Source organism: Gobius niger, assembly GCF_951799975.1.
Source record: "Gobius niger genome assembly, chromosome: 13".
Classification (NCBI taxonomy): domain Eukaryota; kingdom Metazoa; phylum Chordata; class Actinopteri; order Gobiiformes; family Gobiidae; genus Gobius; species Gobius niger.
This window is the reverse complement of record NC_136864.1, coordinates 2,963,566-2,980,414: the sequence shown is the minus strand read 5'-3', so window position 1 is coordinate 2,980,414 and position 16,849 is coordinate 2,963,566. Positions and strand designations below refer to the sequence as shown.

The 16,849-nt window shown below is 40.9% G+C and overlaps 1 protein-coding gene across 5 annotated transcripts in view; it reads left to right on the top strand.

The window, feature by feature from the left end:
* LOC306973039 (uncharacterized protein) overlaps nt 1-16,849 on the top strand; it is a 79,112-nt gene that overhangs the window by 1,168 nt on the left and 61,095 nt on the right. For 2 of the 5 annotated variants that reach the window (XM_079569838.1, XM_079569842.1), the window contains exon 1: nt 15,041-15,168. In XM_079569838.1, the coding sequence (XP_079425964.1) occupies nt 15,107-15,168 (62 nt within the window). In that variant the 5' untranslated portion in view covers nt 15,041-15,106. Of the gene's footprint in view, nt 1-2,529; nt 2,559-9,429; nt 9,459-11,455; nt 12,541-15,040; nt 15,169-15,574; nt 15,604-16,849 lie in introns of those variants that run through there. The other 3 variants (XM_079569841.1, XM_079569843.1, XM_079569845.1) reach the window with 3 other exon arrangements.

Genomic DNA, 16,849 nt, shown 5'->3' with positions numbered 1-16,849 from the left:
GGCCAGTCCAGAACATCAATACCTTCATCATGCAGGAACTGCGGACTAGGGCTGAAACAACTAATCGATTATTGAAATAGTTGTCAACTATTTTAGTAATCGATTAATCGTTTTCTAGTAAACACAGACTTAAAGGGGCTAGATGCAAGTTTGCTATTTAATGCTCATTACTGCCACCTGAGGTCATATGTGTAACTGCAGCTTCTATATTAAGCTCGTGCATGACGGCACTTCGGACCGAAGTAACACCTTTTTGAGTGAAAGTGCAGGATTTAGAGGCAGTTGTGGTGAGTAGGTCTGGTCTCATTCTACACATAAGAACATTGCTGGAACATGTAGGGGGAGGAAAATACATAATTTTAACATTTTTTAACTCTGTATAGTCCCTTTAAAAAGAGCAAGCATTACATGAACATTTTTTAGTTTTGATGGAAACCTACTTTGTTTTTCAAGTTAGGGTCTGTCGAGTTTTGTACATTGAAAATTTCATAGATATCTGTCTGTGTCTCATCCAATCCCTCAGAACTGGCACTACAAAAACACTTTACAACACAGTTTAAATTTACTCCAACATGTCCTCAAGAGATGCCACTTTAGCTTTATGTGATTAAAAATAAATGAAAAAATACCATTTTCATACACCACTCACAGCCAAGCGATTAATCAATTAATCGTAAAAATAATCGGTAGATTAATCGATTACCAAAATAATCGCCCTACTGCTGACACACTCTTGCCACATGTGGCCTGGCATTATCAGGCATCAGAAGGAACCCAGGGCCCACAGCACCAGCATATGGTCTTACAATAGGTCTGAGGATCTCATCCCGGTCCCCAATGCCAGTCAGGGAACCTCTGGCTCGCACATGGAGGGCTGTGCGGCCCTCCAATGAAATGCCTCCCCAGACCATCACTGACCCACCACCAAACTGGTCATGCTGGATGATGTTGCAGCAGCAGAACGTTCTCCAGGGCGTCTCCAGACTCTGTCACGTCTGTCACATGTGCTCAGGGTGAACCTGCTCTCATCCGTGAAGAGCACAGGGCACCATTGGTCAATCTGCCAATCGCTGTGTTCTCGGGCAAATGCCAATCGGGCTGCACGGTGTTGGGCAGTAAGCACCGGCCCAACGCCCTCATACCCCCCTCATACCCCCCTCATACCCCCCTCATACCCCCCTCATGGAGTCGGTTTCTGACCGTTGAGGACCAACATGCACATTTGTGGCCCTCTGGAGGTCATTTTGTAGGGCTCTGGCAGTGCTTCTCCTGTTCCTCCGTGCACAAATGAGCAGATAGCGGTCCTGCTGCTGGGTTGTTGGCCTCGGTCGCCCCCCCCCAGGTCTCCCGGTGTACTGGCCTGTCTTCTGGTGTCTCCTCCATGCTCTGGACACTGCGCTGGGAGACACAGCAAACCTTCTTGCCACAGCACGAATGGACGTGCCATTTTGGATGAGCATCACTCCCTGAGCGACTTCTGTGGGTTGTAGATGCTCCTCATGATACCTCTAGTGGTGAGAACACTGGACAAATGCAAAAGTGTTCAAAAAATACGGTACAAAGGATGAAGACAGGGAAATGGTCTGTGGTCACCACCTGCAAAACCATTCCTCTTTTGGAGTTATCTTTGGAAAAATTCACGTTCAGTATTGAGTATAACTGTGACTTCTGTCAGTTAAAGCAAGAAACAACATCTTTGTTTGTCAATGTTCATACAGTTAAGACTTCTGGTTATTTCTGCAAGAATATGTTAAAAGGAAAACCAATTTTAGGGTCGGCCTCAGGGAAAGTGACATTATCTGTTCATGTTACATCCCCTCTGTGCCCACAGATTCCTCCCTCTTGTTACAGACGATAATTATGATGGGCAAATTTCATATTCACAAAGCCAAATGGGCCACAAAAAAGGCACCATTGTCTTCATGAACTTCAACAATATTTCAACACTATAGAGACTTTAAACAACTCAAAAGCCATCATTAGATCAGGCTTAGGTGTTAAGTTATGAGTGCCTCTTCACACACACATCCCTTATTACATTGGAACCTGATCTATATTTCTCCACCTTCGAGCCGATTAATTATGTTCCATGCAGACGTTCACTGTTTTTTGTATTATCCCTCTTATGTACTATGATTATTAGATTCAGATGCAGAGGACTTTATTTCTCCCCGAGAGGCAGTTCAAATCAAATCAAATCAAATTCACTTTATTTATCCGTTAGGAACTTCCTTTGCATGAGAAGTGCCAATACGGGCCCGATAAAAACAGTACATCCACAGACATACAGCAATAATAAATACATTAAAAAACAATATAGTGGGCCTTTGATAGACCAAGGTCTATCTAAGGACTGGAACCTGCAGCAACATTCGTCCAGCTCATGAATACAGTACATAGAAGAATAGGCCTAACACATATAATAATTTATTATTACTACAATTTCTTGTCATCAACATAAAAACTATAATGTATTAGCGTTGTTTAAATTTATGGGCAAAGTCTTTAAAACCTTTTGTTCTTTTACAGAACAATCAAAGAGGACCCCGACTCTGGAGGTAAGAAAACTGGAAAATGTATTTATTGCTCCATAGAAAATATAACAGCAAAAACAAGACAAGAAAGAAATCCCTTCATTTATAAAGTAACAAGGAGAGGGAGTTTACGAGAGAAGAAACGAGAGGTAATATCATTTGATATACTAAATGCATTCATTTTCCAATAAAATATATAAATCTGGGTTGTGCAGACTCTTAATATTCAAATATGAATGTTGATATTTTTTTAATTAAATAATATTTTTACGCTCACCATTCAGGATTGACTTTAATAATAGACCACCGTTTTTACATACGAGATATGTTCTTACCTTAGCTTTGACGAGTTCTTTAGGACCTGTCTGATCTTCACCCGTGCCTTCAGTCACGTAAACACAGCGCAGACGGCGTTAGCATTTAGCCTCTCCCTCTCTCCACTATAGCTCCAAAACAGGTCAAGATAGAAGCTACCAAGCTCTTCCACGTTTTCCCTATTTTAATATGGTTACATGAAGTGTTCCACTACAAAGTATAATTACACAAGATTAAACAATGTGGATTTTCTAAGCGGATAAAAGGGGGGACTATATTGTAAGGCGTAATAATACCAGGAGTAGTTCGAAATCCGCGCAGCAATCTTCACTTTACTGCGCAGTAATCTTCACTTTACTGTGCGGATGCCAAATACTCAAACACCCAATATCGGTATCGTAAGCAAAAAAGCTGGATCGGTGCATCTCTCAAAAAGCAGATCTATGGAGGATGTTAGCTCTGCAACTGAGAGACTATATTTTCAGGGTTGTGGTGTATCTTTGTCATTCTCAGGGACTGTTGAGTTGTTTTTGCTTTAAAGGAATAGACCACCGTTTTTACATACTGAGCTATGCTCTTACCTCACTTTAGCCGAGTTAATATATCCCCGTCTGGTCTTTGTCCGTGCGCTCTGCCAGGCAAACGGAGCACATACGCAGCCTGTCATTTGATGATCAAGTAGTTATGTTGTCTGTCTCTTCCTGCAGGTGTTCAGAGTCCACATGAGGCTGTTCTCAGTCCAGTCCAGATTAAAGAGGAACCAAAGGAGCTTCAAATCAAACAGGAGTCAATCCAAGTGTTCCCAGTCATTGTCTCTGTGAGGAGTGAGAAAGAAGAGTCTCTGCTTCATGAAACAGTGAAAGAGGAGAACAGAGAGGACGGACATGGAGCAGAAGCAGAGAATTCCTCTGACACTGACGACTCTGCAGACTGGACTCCTTCAGCTGAAAGTCCCACTGCACAAACACAAACTGGACAGCTGCAGGAGCCGGCTCATGAGGTCAATGTGAGTGAAGATGGAGGTCCAGACAAACCACACAGATGCTCTCAGTGTGGGAAAGGGTATTCAACTCGTTCCAATTTACAGAGGCACATACTGAGTCACACAGAAGAGAAGCCATTCAAGTGTTCACATTGTCATAAGAGTTTTTTACAAAATAGCAATCTTCAATCACACATGAGGACGCACGCAGGAGAAAAACCATTCAGGTGTCCTGTCTGTGCAATGGGTTTTTCAGAAAATAGTTATCTGAAAAATCATATGAGGATTCACGCAGGAGATAAACCATTCAGGTGTTCTGTCTGTGCAGTGAGTTTTTCACGGAATAGTTATTTGAAAAGTCACATGAGAACTCACACAGGAGATAAACCATTCAGGTGTTCTGTCTGTGCAGTGAGTTTTTCACGGAATACTCACCTCAAAGGACACATGAGGACTCACACAGGAGAGAAACCTTTCAGGTGTTCTGTCTGTGCAGTGAGTTTTTCACTAAATAGTTATCTGAAAAATCACATGAGAACTCACACAGGAGATAAACCATTCAGGTGTTCTGTCTGTGCAGTGACTTTTTCGCAAAATAGTTATCTGAAAAATCACATGAGGACTCACACGGGAGAGAAGCCATTCAGGTGTTCTGTATGTGCAGTGAGTTTTTCACAAAATAGTCACCTCAAAAGACACATGAGGACTCACACAGCAGAGAAACCATAATTGTGAGAGTTGGAGTTGGACAGTTGAAGTTTCTCTTGGAGTTCAGACAGAAGGAGAAGGAGAGACGGCAGGAAGGGAGCACATGGCGACATCCCCCACTGAACTATGACCTCTCTTTGTCTCAGATGGACCACAAGAATCTTTAAGTTTGAGCCCGTCATTTGACGTGATTTGTAACTATCAGCTACTTCTTTTAAGAGCATTTGCATTTTTCCTACAAGACAACAACATTTTTGATTGCTGAGCTTCCAGCGCAACCATTTTGAGTCTAGCTTGTCAAGCTAAACGCCCAAGGCCCAGAGGAGCTGCAGACAGGGCCGCGCCTGCATGAGCTTGAGATCGCCACCCGAGAGACCACGACCACAGGCCGTCGGACGCCAGGACTTTGGAACGCCGGACCACAGTTGTCGTGGAAAACCTTTCTCTCACGGTCGTAAGCGCATCTCACAGACCTGGCTCAGTAAGACTCACATAACTTCGATGCAAACCACCTTACTGACTTTCAGATACAATTTTAGAACATTTTATCTGATTATTCATCCTGTTTGCCTTCTAGGTTATCCTGTTTGCACTTTAATATTTAATGCCGTCTGTTAATTGATTTTGATCATTAAACCTCCATAAACCACAGTTTGCTTTGGTAATGTCTGTGTTTATTATTTCAGACTAAGGGTCAATGTGTACGTTCAAGACCTCACTTCCTTCAGATAAATCTGTAGTTTAGCCTCCTATTCTTACTTTTATTTTGTTCGCTTTTCGAACTGGTACCCCTTTAAATTTTAAGGCTAATCTACAACCTATGAATTAATTAATAATCCCTCATACCCTACAGTTGCTTGATCCGCACGGTGCGCCAATACACGATGTGGGTCTTTCCACTTTCGGCTGGGGCCTTTATGGCAGAGTGGCATTTTTAAAAGGAAACTATAAGAAGACTGTTTTCTGTTTGCCAGAGGCCACATAGAGGCCACATGGAGGCTTCTGACAAACAGCAGACGGGACTTCTTATGGTTTTCTTTTAAAAATGCCACTCTGTCATAAAGGCCATATTTGTGCAGTGAACGACTAATAGTTGTTCTGTGGACGGTTTCCCTCACCTGAGCTGTAGCTCTCTGCACTTCATCCAGGGTCACCATAGGCTTCTTGGTAACAGCCTTGGTCAGTGCTGTCCTTGTTCGGTCAGTAAGTTTAGGAGGACGGCCGGGTCTTGGTAGGTTTGCAATTCATTTCACTTCACGATTGTGTGTCACTTAGTGTGTGTCTTTCACATTTCACATTTTCAATTAAATATATTTATGTTTATGGCCCATAGTACGGCAAAATGTCGAAAAGTTAAAGGGGGCCCATACTTTTGCACACCACTGTACTTGTTTTAAACTCAGCAAAACGTAAGTTACATTAGTAACATTAGTAAATTACTTACTTTTGAGTCACCTAAATTGTGAAAAATCATGTAATTGCACATAATAAATATAAATTTACTTGAAATAATGTTTTTTTCATTATGATTTATGAATTATAATCATGTTCTTTGTTACCACTGCATAAAAACACTCATTAAATGAAATATGGTCAGCAAAAGGCACCAGATTACAATAGAGTTCCCCTGAAAGATTTCTGATTGTAATCCTTTACTGCCCAACACTGATGAAAAGGGAGAGATATGTTATAGAGGGGATAGAGGAGAATCTATATTAATTATGTTTAACAAACAAACCTACAGACAAAATGTATGTTATTCCATTCAGCCCATTCAGAGGCTCAGTGAAATGTTTTATTTTATTTTGCGAATGACACAACATGCGTCAGAACAAGAGCACTGGCATTGCATGACTGGACATCGCCCAATGAAGGCAGAACAGCTATTACACTTTCATCCAGGGCTCGACCAATAGATCGGCACCGATATTAGGGTATTTTCGATATCAGCCAATATCTCCAGAACTTAAAGTGATAGAGACTTCCAGTTTTTTTACACCAGAAAGAGCTCAATCAGAGCTTTAAAGTGGGCCTCAGGGGAGCGGAGAAGCATCGCAGTGACAATCGGACTTATATATTATGTTATGTCGACTTTTGAGTATAATTTAAGAAACATAAGCGATGATTTTTGTCTTTCAAACGACGTCCCTCTGAAGTATCTACTTAACATGAATATACAGCGCCCCCTGCTGTCACAGTTCAACACGTTCAATCAGACGTATCAATAACATGGTTAAATCCTGAAACACTGTAAACGCGGTTGTAATGACGCTTTGCCACTAGATGTCACTGTGGAGTGGTTGTTTTGAAATGTGATTCGAGGCTCCGGCACAATCGCTTCAACTGCTTTGGAGTTTCATGACCTTTGCCCTTTCCTAGATCAAACACAGCACGTGGAAAATGGCGATTGTAAAAGTTTTTAATATTTTTGGCGGCGTTTGTGAGGAAATTGAGCTAGTTTTACCTCTTGGACCTGGCAACCCTCCTCAGACCCCGGAAGTGAGCGCTGTGCTGCCGTGTTAGCGTTAGCTCTGAACAGAAGTGAGACACTTTTTCCCCCAAAGCTTCGCCTTAAAGCGGACAGAGCGCAGTGAAACATGTCAGAAGTGAAGCTGGAGGAGGAGCAGGAGCTGTGGGAGCCTGCGGAGGAGGAAAACAGGTGAGTTTAGAGCCAAGACAGGACTCTCTCAGATACAGAGGACTGTCCACAACAACACGAGGCCTTTGAGCCTTTATCAGGGACTTTTCACACACGGACTGTTTTTCTTTGATCACGTTTAATTTTGTTTAGTCCATTTAGTTTAATTTATTGAAAGGACAGTGTGCAGTTACATTAGAAATATGGCTGCACCAGTGTTAGCGCTATGCTAATTTCCACCAATAGAGTTCGGGAATGTGATGTCATATCGCTAAGCATTATGGGATTAGCAGCAATTGTAAACAAATGGAGATTTTAAAAGTTAAAACACGAGTTATTGTTCATATTAAAACACTTGGACACCACAGGGAGTTAGATGTATTTACCAGCGGTAACTCAGCCGCTAATGGAGATGTTCCACGGCTTTTTTCTCCATTTTTTATACTGTTTTTAGCTAATATTAGTCAATGGAAATGTATGCTAGCAGCTGCAAAGATGGCCGATCTCCATGGTAACTCCAGAATTTCCCGAACTCTATAGTCTTAACACAATTAAAAACACATATCAAAAGGCACTTTACAAATACAAAGTGCAATGTTGGCAAGTTACAAGTCATAAAGTGCAGAATTATAAAATGCTACAGTTTTTTCTAAAACCTAGCACATAATTACAGTGTCGTAGCCATCAGACCTGTGAGGGCAACAGCCGATAGCCATACACCCCATTGCTACTGTACATGTAAACAAGATAACGTTATTACACTAGTCATCCAGGGCTCCACTCGGAAACACAAACTATATTTTTACAGTTATAGATAAATGTAATAAAGTAATACTTGCTTTAAACTCTGCAAAAGCGAGATCTAGAAGGATATGATGTCACAGCACCCAGTGGGGGCAAGAGACAGTTTTTCCTATTAACAGCATTACACTTTCACAAGTCGTATCTAAAAAGGAAATGTACGAATTACAAAAATGATCATTAATGTCAGTCACTGGGTCCATGATCTCTCTGTGCAAGACCAAAATGTCCTCAAAACTAGACAGATATTTTCATCATTGAAAAATACCTCATAAATGTGCAAACAAACATGAGCTTTTGCTGTGAGCGGCCCAGACATGACTGTAGCTTCACTGGGAGTGGGTACGTCTCCAGTTCGTCTCCATGGCGATGTCGACTAAAGTCAGCAGAATGTAAGATTTGAACAGGTTACACTGCAAAAAGTAATTAACTAGACTAGTATAAACATCTCAATTTGAGCATAATAATCCAATTTTTTGTTGTTTTGACTAGTTAAGAAGTTGTTGGGCATTTGTCCTGGATTATTTCACTTGTTCTGAGATGTTTCTGACTCGTTTCGATGCGTTTCGTCCTTATTTCAGGTCATTTTCTTTGCCAATGGGGTAAGAAAATTGTTCTTATCTCATTGGCAAATTGTACTTTCTTATTTCAAGCGAGATTTACCCTAGATCTGGTCTGAAATGTCCTCAAACAAGCAAAGTAAACTCGGTCCGATCAGGAAAAGTGTCTAAATGAGTGAAAACCGCTCAAAACAAGATACATTTCCTCAATTCAAGTCATTTAAGCCAATGCTTGATATTTACTTTTTGTAGTGTAGGTCCTCATCCAAATCCATCCTTTGATTACCCACTGCAGTAATAGACTTTTCTGTGTAGAGCTGGTCATTAGGAACATGTTTTGTATTGATGTCAACACCATAGTCCAAAATGTTACACAGTGTCCCTTTAATAATATAGGCCGTCAGAATGATGTGATGTCACCTGCAATCCAGCAATGCCATGCTTTATGGCAGGGGGAGGCAACGTCAGGCCCGGGTGCCAAAACCGGCCCTTCTGCACTGAACTTCTGGCCAGTCGCTCCCAAGATAATTTTGAGAAATATTATTTTTCAAATAAGATGTCAAATACCTGTTACATAAATAGTTTCAGTATTTCAAGAAACAACAACATCCCACTTGGTCATAGTTCATATAAAACAGTGATTCTCAACTGCTGGGTCGTACCATGTTCTTTTAGATTGGGCTACAGCGGTGAGGTTTGGCCCTTCACAACACAAACTTGCCTTCCCCTGCTGTATGGCATGTCGAAATGACTAAACCTTTCCTGATTTCTATGTTTCCCCTCATAAGTGTTAATTACACATATTTATTGCCATCAATATGAAAACTATAATGCATTGGTGTCGTTTTGATTTCATGGGTATTGTCTTTAAAACCTTTTGTTCTTTTACAGAGCGATCAAAGAGGACCCAGACTGTGGAGGTAAGAAAAGCCAAACTGTAAAATGCATTTTATTTATTGCTTTGTTTTGCATTGTGAACTTGATGTAAATATGATTATTATTATTGTCATATTTACATATATAATTGTGTATGAAATCATACACTGAATTTTTATAGTTTTCTATGATTGAAGCCTTTACATCAGGGGTTGGCAAGTTTGTGTGGAGGGACGATTTTCATCATTGCCAAAACACTCAAGGGCCGAACCTCAACATAGTAGCCCTAAAGTAAAGAACTATTTTCTGCAAATGCAAAAAGTTATACATCAGTGGTCCCCAAGTGGCTTTGAGACCCACCATTACCCTCGGATGACAAGCCGAGAACTCAAATAAAACTGTAATTTGTCATATATCGTATAAAATATTGTATTTTCCACAAGTTTTTGTTGAACAAGCAGTAGATTTCCCATTAAGACTGATATTATGATCAAAACAACCCAATATCATTCATTTTTACAGACACAGTTAGTGTTTCCATGCAGTTTCAGATGGAAAATATTGAAAAAAAAGTTCCCTATAGACTTTCGACCCACTGAAAATGGTTCCTGAAAGTGGTCCTGACCCACCGAATCACTGTTTATCATTATATATGACCAAGCAGTATGTTCTGACTGGACATTTTTTAAATACGTTTATTAGATCTCTTATTTCCATAATGATATTTCTCAAAATCATCTTGGGGGTCAGAGGTTCTGTGCTGGAGGGCCGGATTTGGCCCCCGGGCCTGACGTTGCCTACCCCTGCTTTACATAATAAGCAAAGATTAAACAACTCTCTCATCAGACAGTTCTAATGCAGGACGTGGAGTTTTTTTCATTTATTAAACCAGTTAGATATGCCAAACTACCGGGACTATTTTATGTGGGTGTTTAGCCGGTCTTAGACTGTCTGAAGACTGGTCTCAGAGCCTCTGGCTGCTACGAGGATCTCCGTCAGGCTCAATAAAGCAACATCAGCACAGAATCACAACATGGCAGGACTCGCCCTGCACTTTTCCGTGGAAGTAAACACCCATAGTATGCAGCTCCGTGGCAGGAGTTATTTCACTTTTATGCTGTTTAACCTGAAGCTAGCTAGCAACCTGTAGCTCAACTGTTTATGGAAGCAGCTGCAGTGGAGTCGCTTATACCTCAGTCCCACAAACTAAAACTTTTATGTTCGACTTTACTGATCCAGCCAAATGTGCTTAAGTGCTGGGATCATTTAATGTAGGTCTGAAAATAGTGAATTTTCAATAGAAATGGAAGCTCATGTTTTATCAACAGTAGGCTAACCTAGCACGCCTGTTAGCCTTGGAATTCTCACTGACCGTGGTATAATATTAAATATTTATCTATTGGCGATTTGAGAGATGAAAAATCAAATTTAACCTCTTAACTCCCACCTGAACGGATCCCATTTTCTCCAGTTTGGCTTTACCCTAATCAAAAAGCTTCTTGGGAAAAAAGCGCAGAAACAGCTACAAAAAATGAGAAAACAAGGATGTAAACGCAACAAAGATGTGACAAAAATGTGACAAAAACTCAACCCAAGAGTGACAAAAATTCAACAAAAATTCAACAAAAATTCAACAAAAATTCAACAAAAGAAAAGAAAAAAAAAACATAAAAAAGGTGAGACCACACAGCAACAACGTGAGGAAAAGATCAGTTTTGTGGGTCTTAGCTTTCAAATGAGGCCTTACACAGGCCTATATAATAGCCACAGAGGACAGAATGCATTTGGTTTAGACGGGTGGTAAGAGGTTAAAAAGAAGTATAGGATAATAGGATATTATTGTTTCCCTGGAGTGCAAACAGCTCACAGTCTGTGTTGACCCAGACCCTCCCTCTATTCTGCAAATGAGAAACTTTATTTTTTGGGTTGTGTTTTATCTTTGTGTTTCTCAGGGACTTGTTGAGTTGTAGATGAAACACTGCTGCTTTAAAGACTTGTCATCTGGTGATCAAGTGTTTATGTCGTCTGTCTGTCGCTGCAGGTGTTCAGAGTCCACATGAGGCTGATCCCAGTCCAGTCCAGATTAAAGAGGAACCAAAGGAGATTCAAATCAAACAAGAGTCGATTCAAGTCATTGTCATTGGAAAGAGTGAAAGAGAAGAGTCTCTGCTTCATGAAACAGTGAAAGAGGAGAACCGAGAGGACAGTGATGGAGCAGAAGCAGAGAATTCCTCTGACACTGACGACTCTGCAGACTGGACTCCTTCAGCTGAAAGTCCCACTGCACAAACACACACTCACCAGCTGCAGGAGCCGGCTCATGGGAACAGTGTGAGTGATGGAGATTCAGACAAACCGTACAAATGCTCTCAATGTGAGAAAGGGTTTTCAACTCGTGCCAGCTTAAAGAGGCACGTACGGATTCACACAGAAGAGAAGCCATTTAGGTGTTCAGATTGTGCTAAGAGCTTTGCGCACAGCAGTGACTTAAAGAGTCACGTAAGGTGTCACTTGGGAGAGAAGCTGTTCATTTGCTCTGTTTGTGGAAAGAGTTTTTCACAAAATGGTCATCTGCGAGCACACATGAAAACTCACACAGGAGAGAAACCATTCAGATGTCCTTTTTGTTCAATGTGTTTTTCGCAAAATAGTCACATGAAAAGACACATTAAGCTTCATACAGGAGAAAGGCCTTTCAGGTGTTCTGTTTGTGCGAAGCGTTTTTCACAGAATAATCACCTGAAAAGACACATGAGGTTTCACACAGGAGATAAACCATTCAAATGTTCAGTTTGTGGAAAGGATTTTTCGCTAAATGGTAATCTGAAAGCACACATGAGGACTCACACAGGAGAGAAACCATGCACGTGTTCTGTTTGTGGAAAGAGTTTTTCACGAAATGTTGACCTGAAAAGACACATGAGGACTCACACAAGAGAAAAACATTCAAATGATCAGTTTGTTCAAAGTTATTCCAACTCTAAAGCAGAGGTTGAAAACTCCAAAATATCGATCCAAACGACTGGGGACCCCGCTGTAAAATGTGATGAGCCCAGACACAGGCCGCTCAGAGGCCAGAAAGCACAATGAACTAGCAATGCATCGTGACAAAACCTCCCACCTGTGCTGCCTGGATATAGATGATCGAACGACCTCGAGCTCGAATCCTCGGAGGACGACTGTGGTTTGGAATCTTATATTTGCCGTTATGACGATACGACGGGGGAAAAGACAAGAGAACAAGCGCCAGAGGCAACAACTCGGCTCTAGTGAAAAAATCACTCACTTTGTCAGTGATTTTAAGGCTAAACAACCGCCCATCCCATCCATGGAACTGCAACAACCTGAACTCTACAGCTGTGCGATACTGAAAAAACTTGCGACTTGTAATAGAAATATTATTGCAATTTTCACTAAAACAGTTCAATCCATTGGCTGCTGATTGTATTGTTTTACCTGCCTCTTGTGATTACATTGTTGAACATTTTAACAGAAAACTTAGGTCAGCGCTCCTTTAGCATCCAAGAAACTCCCCACGAAACCAATTCCTCCGTAGAGGAATGAGGAGAACTTAAACGAAAACGTAGGGTGGCCGAGAGAAGATGGAGAAAAAACGAAATCACCATTAAATACCAAATATTGTACATAAAATGTACAATAACACAGAAACACGAGGAACAATTACAATTACTTAATTAGTAGAAAGAGCCTCCGTTTCCTCTTTAATCCTTCCTCACAGGTGAAGAACCTGGGTGTGTCTTTGACTCTGAGCTGACTTTTATTCCACACATTAAGAATATCACAAAGATAGGTTTTTACCATCTAAAGAACATAGCCAGAGTCGCCCCATTCTCTCTCGGCCCAACACGGAGACGCTCATGCATGCTTTTATCACCAGTCATATCCACTACTGTAATGCCCTGCTTTCTGGTCTTCCCAAAAAGATCATCTCAGGTTTACATCTTTTACAAACTTAAGCAGCTCGTGTCCTGACGAAGACCAGGAGGCGGGACCACATTACACCGGTTTGAGAATCGCTGCATTGGCTCCCCGTGTGTTTCAGGATCGATTTTAAAGTTCTTTTAATGGTTTTTAAATGTCTTAATGGTCTTGGTCCTTCTTATCTTTCAGAACTGCTTTTACCTTACGAACCTTCACAGCCCCTTCGCTCCTCCGGCAGGGGTCTCCTAGTTATTCCTAAAGTCAACAAAAAGAGTCACGGTGAGGCGTCTTTCCAATATTACGGCCCTCGCCTCTGGAACCACCTGACGAGGGGCTCGGGTCCGCAGAGAACGTTAAGAGCAGGCTCAAGACCCACCTTTGCTGTTTTTTTAAAATATATTTTTATTTATTTTAGTCCTATTTATTTATTTATCTATCTATCTATTCATCTTACCTTATTATATTTATTGATCTTTTGATATTTATTTCTAGTTTCTTGACTCGTGCTTTTCATTTTTTAACAATGTTTTTATGCCGTTTCTTTTATTTTTAAAATCTCCAGTGCTTCCTCTAAAGGAGCCCTCTGCCTCGGGAGCAGTGACTGGCTGTGGCTGTGTGGGTGCTGTCCTGTGGGTGCCCAGGTGGAGGTGTGGTGTCTCTGCCTGGCCTCCTGCGGGGACCCTCGTGTCGGTGCCTCGGGTGGCCGCGGCTGGTCTGCTGCTCCTGGGGAAGACGGCTCCTCTGATGGGCCTCACTGTGTTCATCTGTACCCAGCCTTACGTACCTTTATTTTGATTCTGTTGTGCGCGTGTGTGAGACCATTGTGATGCCTGTAAATATGGGGAGGGTTTGACGGGCGAGAGTGTCTTTATATGCGTTTGTGTGTGAAAAGCGCTTTATAAATAAAGTTTTGATTGATCGAAATTTAAACTGTAATAGGTTGGTGAATTTGCCTGAAGAATAATTGTTCGATTGGAGTTTTGATTTTCTGGTGCAGCAGCTTAAATAATGTATTCATATGATAAAATATTAGATATTCATGAAGCCATCAAAGGCTGAATTCTTAAGGACAAAATGCCAGTAGTTGGTTGTGTGATCTGCACAACTGTAATGCTCAACAGTTTTCTTCCCTTCATCAGACTTAACGACACTTTCTATCGCTCTTTGTAGCTGTCGCAGAAGAAATGTTGCATATTTACTTTTTTGTTTATATTGTAATTTAAGTTGATCATCCACAATTGTTATGCCAGACCTGTGTTGGGCTAGTGACCCCTTGTGGTCGATTAAGGAAATAGAGCGCAAAAGGCACTTGTTTCGATGGCTCACAGTGACTGCTGAACACGACACAAAAAGTTCTAAGCGAAACTACAGCTGTCGGAAACAAAAAGTGACTGAAAATGGACTCTAGCCACTCCTACATGTTAGTGCAGAAGGCGCACACGGTTTGTCTTTGTATATTGATGAATGTGGATGTTTTATTTTACTTTTAAGTTAAATTTCATTGACAAATATATTGTTTTGCTTGTACGTGATCGCTGCGTGATCTGAGGCCGCTCTCGTTGTTCTGCATGTGGAGGGTCGGATGGGCTTCAGACTTTTTTCTCCGCCCCCCGTCGCGTCGGCTCCCCTCGCTGATCATCCAGGCGATACGCAACCGCATCTCGAACACACCTAGCGCTAGCTCTGAGCGGAAGTGAGACACTCTTTTCCCCCAAAGCTTCGCCTTAAAGCGGACAGAGCGCAGTGAAATATGGAGGACGTGAAGCTGAAAGAGGAGCAGGAGCTGTGGGAGCCCGCGGAGGTGGAAAACAGGTGAGTTTAGAGCCAAGACAAGACTCTTTCAGCTACAGAGGAGTGTCCACAACAACACGAGGCCTTTGTGTCTTTATCAGGGACTTTATCACACACGGACTCCACACAGACCGGGACCAGCTCCGTCTGAACCGCTTTATTTCATCGTCATCTGTTTTTCTTTGATCGCGTTTCATTTTGTTTACTCGGTACATGGCGCATGCGCACTTTACTCCTATTCCTTTCTTTACGGCATGTCGTAATGACTAAACTTTTCCATTTCTGTTATTAATTAATTAGTTAATTATTTTATTTATTATTGCTACACGAATTTGTTGACATTTATGTACAAATAATTTGTTTTATACTAAACATGTATCAGTGTTTTGATTTCATAGTCTTTAAAACCTGTTTTTTTTTTTTACAGAACGATCAAAGAGGACCCAGACTGTGGAGGTAAGAAAAGCCAAACTGGAAAATACATTTATTTATTGCCCCATATAAAATAACTAAAATATTTGGTTATACGTAGACAGCGCCCTCTTCTGGAGGAGTTTCCGTGACGTTCAGAGCACCTAAAATAAGGCCTGATGGAATCACACAGCGTCTGTCTAAACTAAGGCAGTCAATAGATTAAATGTTTTTATCGCACTTGTGAAATGCGATTAATCACGGTTAATCGCAGTTAATTTTTTCCTAATAATTATATTCATTTTAATAATTGTATTCAATTATATTTGATAAGTCTCTTTTTAGAGACATTTTTTTTTTTTTTTTTTTTATTCATTCATTCATTCACCTCAGACATAGACACAGTCACAGTAGACATTGAATAAAACAAAAAATATAAATAACATAACAATACCAAAATCACAATACATTTCACATAAAGATAATTCCGGACTAAGACAAGACAAGACAAACAAACACAAAGACAAGACATACAAGTCCTTGACACATTTTTCATAAATTCCATATTTTTTACATTATATTTTGATGATGCATCGGTTTTATATAGCGCTTTTCTGGACACTCAAAGACGTTTTACATTGCATTATTCATTCACTCCATACCCGGTGGTGGTAAGCTACTATTGTAGCCACAGCTGCCCTGGGGTAGACTGACGGAAGCGAGGCAACCAGTCTGCGCCATCGGCCCCTCCGACCACCACCAACCACTCACTCACACACTACATTCGCTAGGCTTCCTGGTGTTCCCAAATGGTCTCCCATCCAAGTACCGACCAGGCCCTTCCCTGCTTAGCTTCCAAGGTCTGACGGGATTGGGCATAGCATAGGCGGTATGACCACAAAAAAATTTACTTTATATTTACATGATTACGTTATATTTTACATCATATTTTATATTTTACAGTGGCTCTCAAAGAATGGGCACTCCACCAGTCTTCCTTTGTTCTGTTCATCCTTATACACATTTGTATCTTGTTTGGAGTGTTTATTGATTGTTTTATATTAATTTAATAGAGACATTTTCTTTGGTACTGAACCTTTTGGACAGAAACTACAAACTTTTAGGTTCATTAAGTAGAATATAAGGACAAAATTAAAATATTTAAATAATTAAATGAAAAAACTCATATCAGTATCAGACCCTGAAATCTCTATTGGCCTTTGTCTGTACACAGATTGGCTAACTCAAAATCATAAAATAGATTTTAAGGATTCTCATTTACCGCATATAT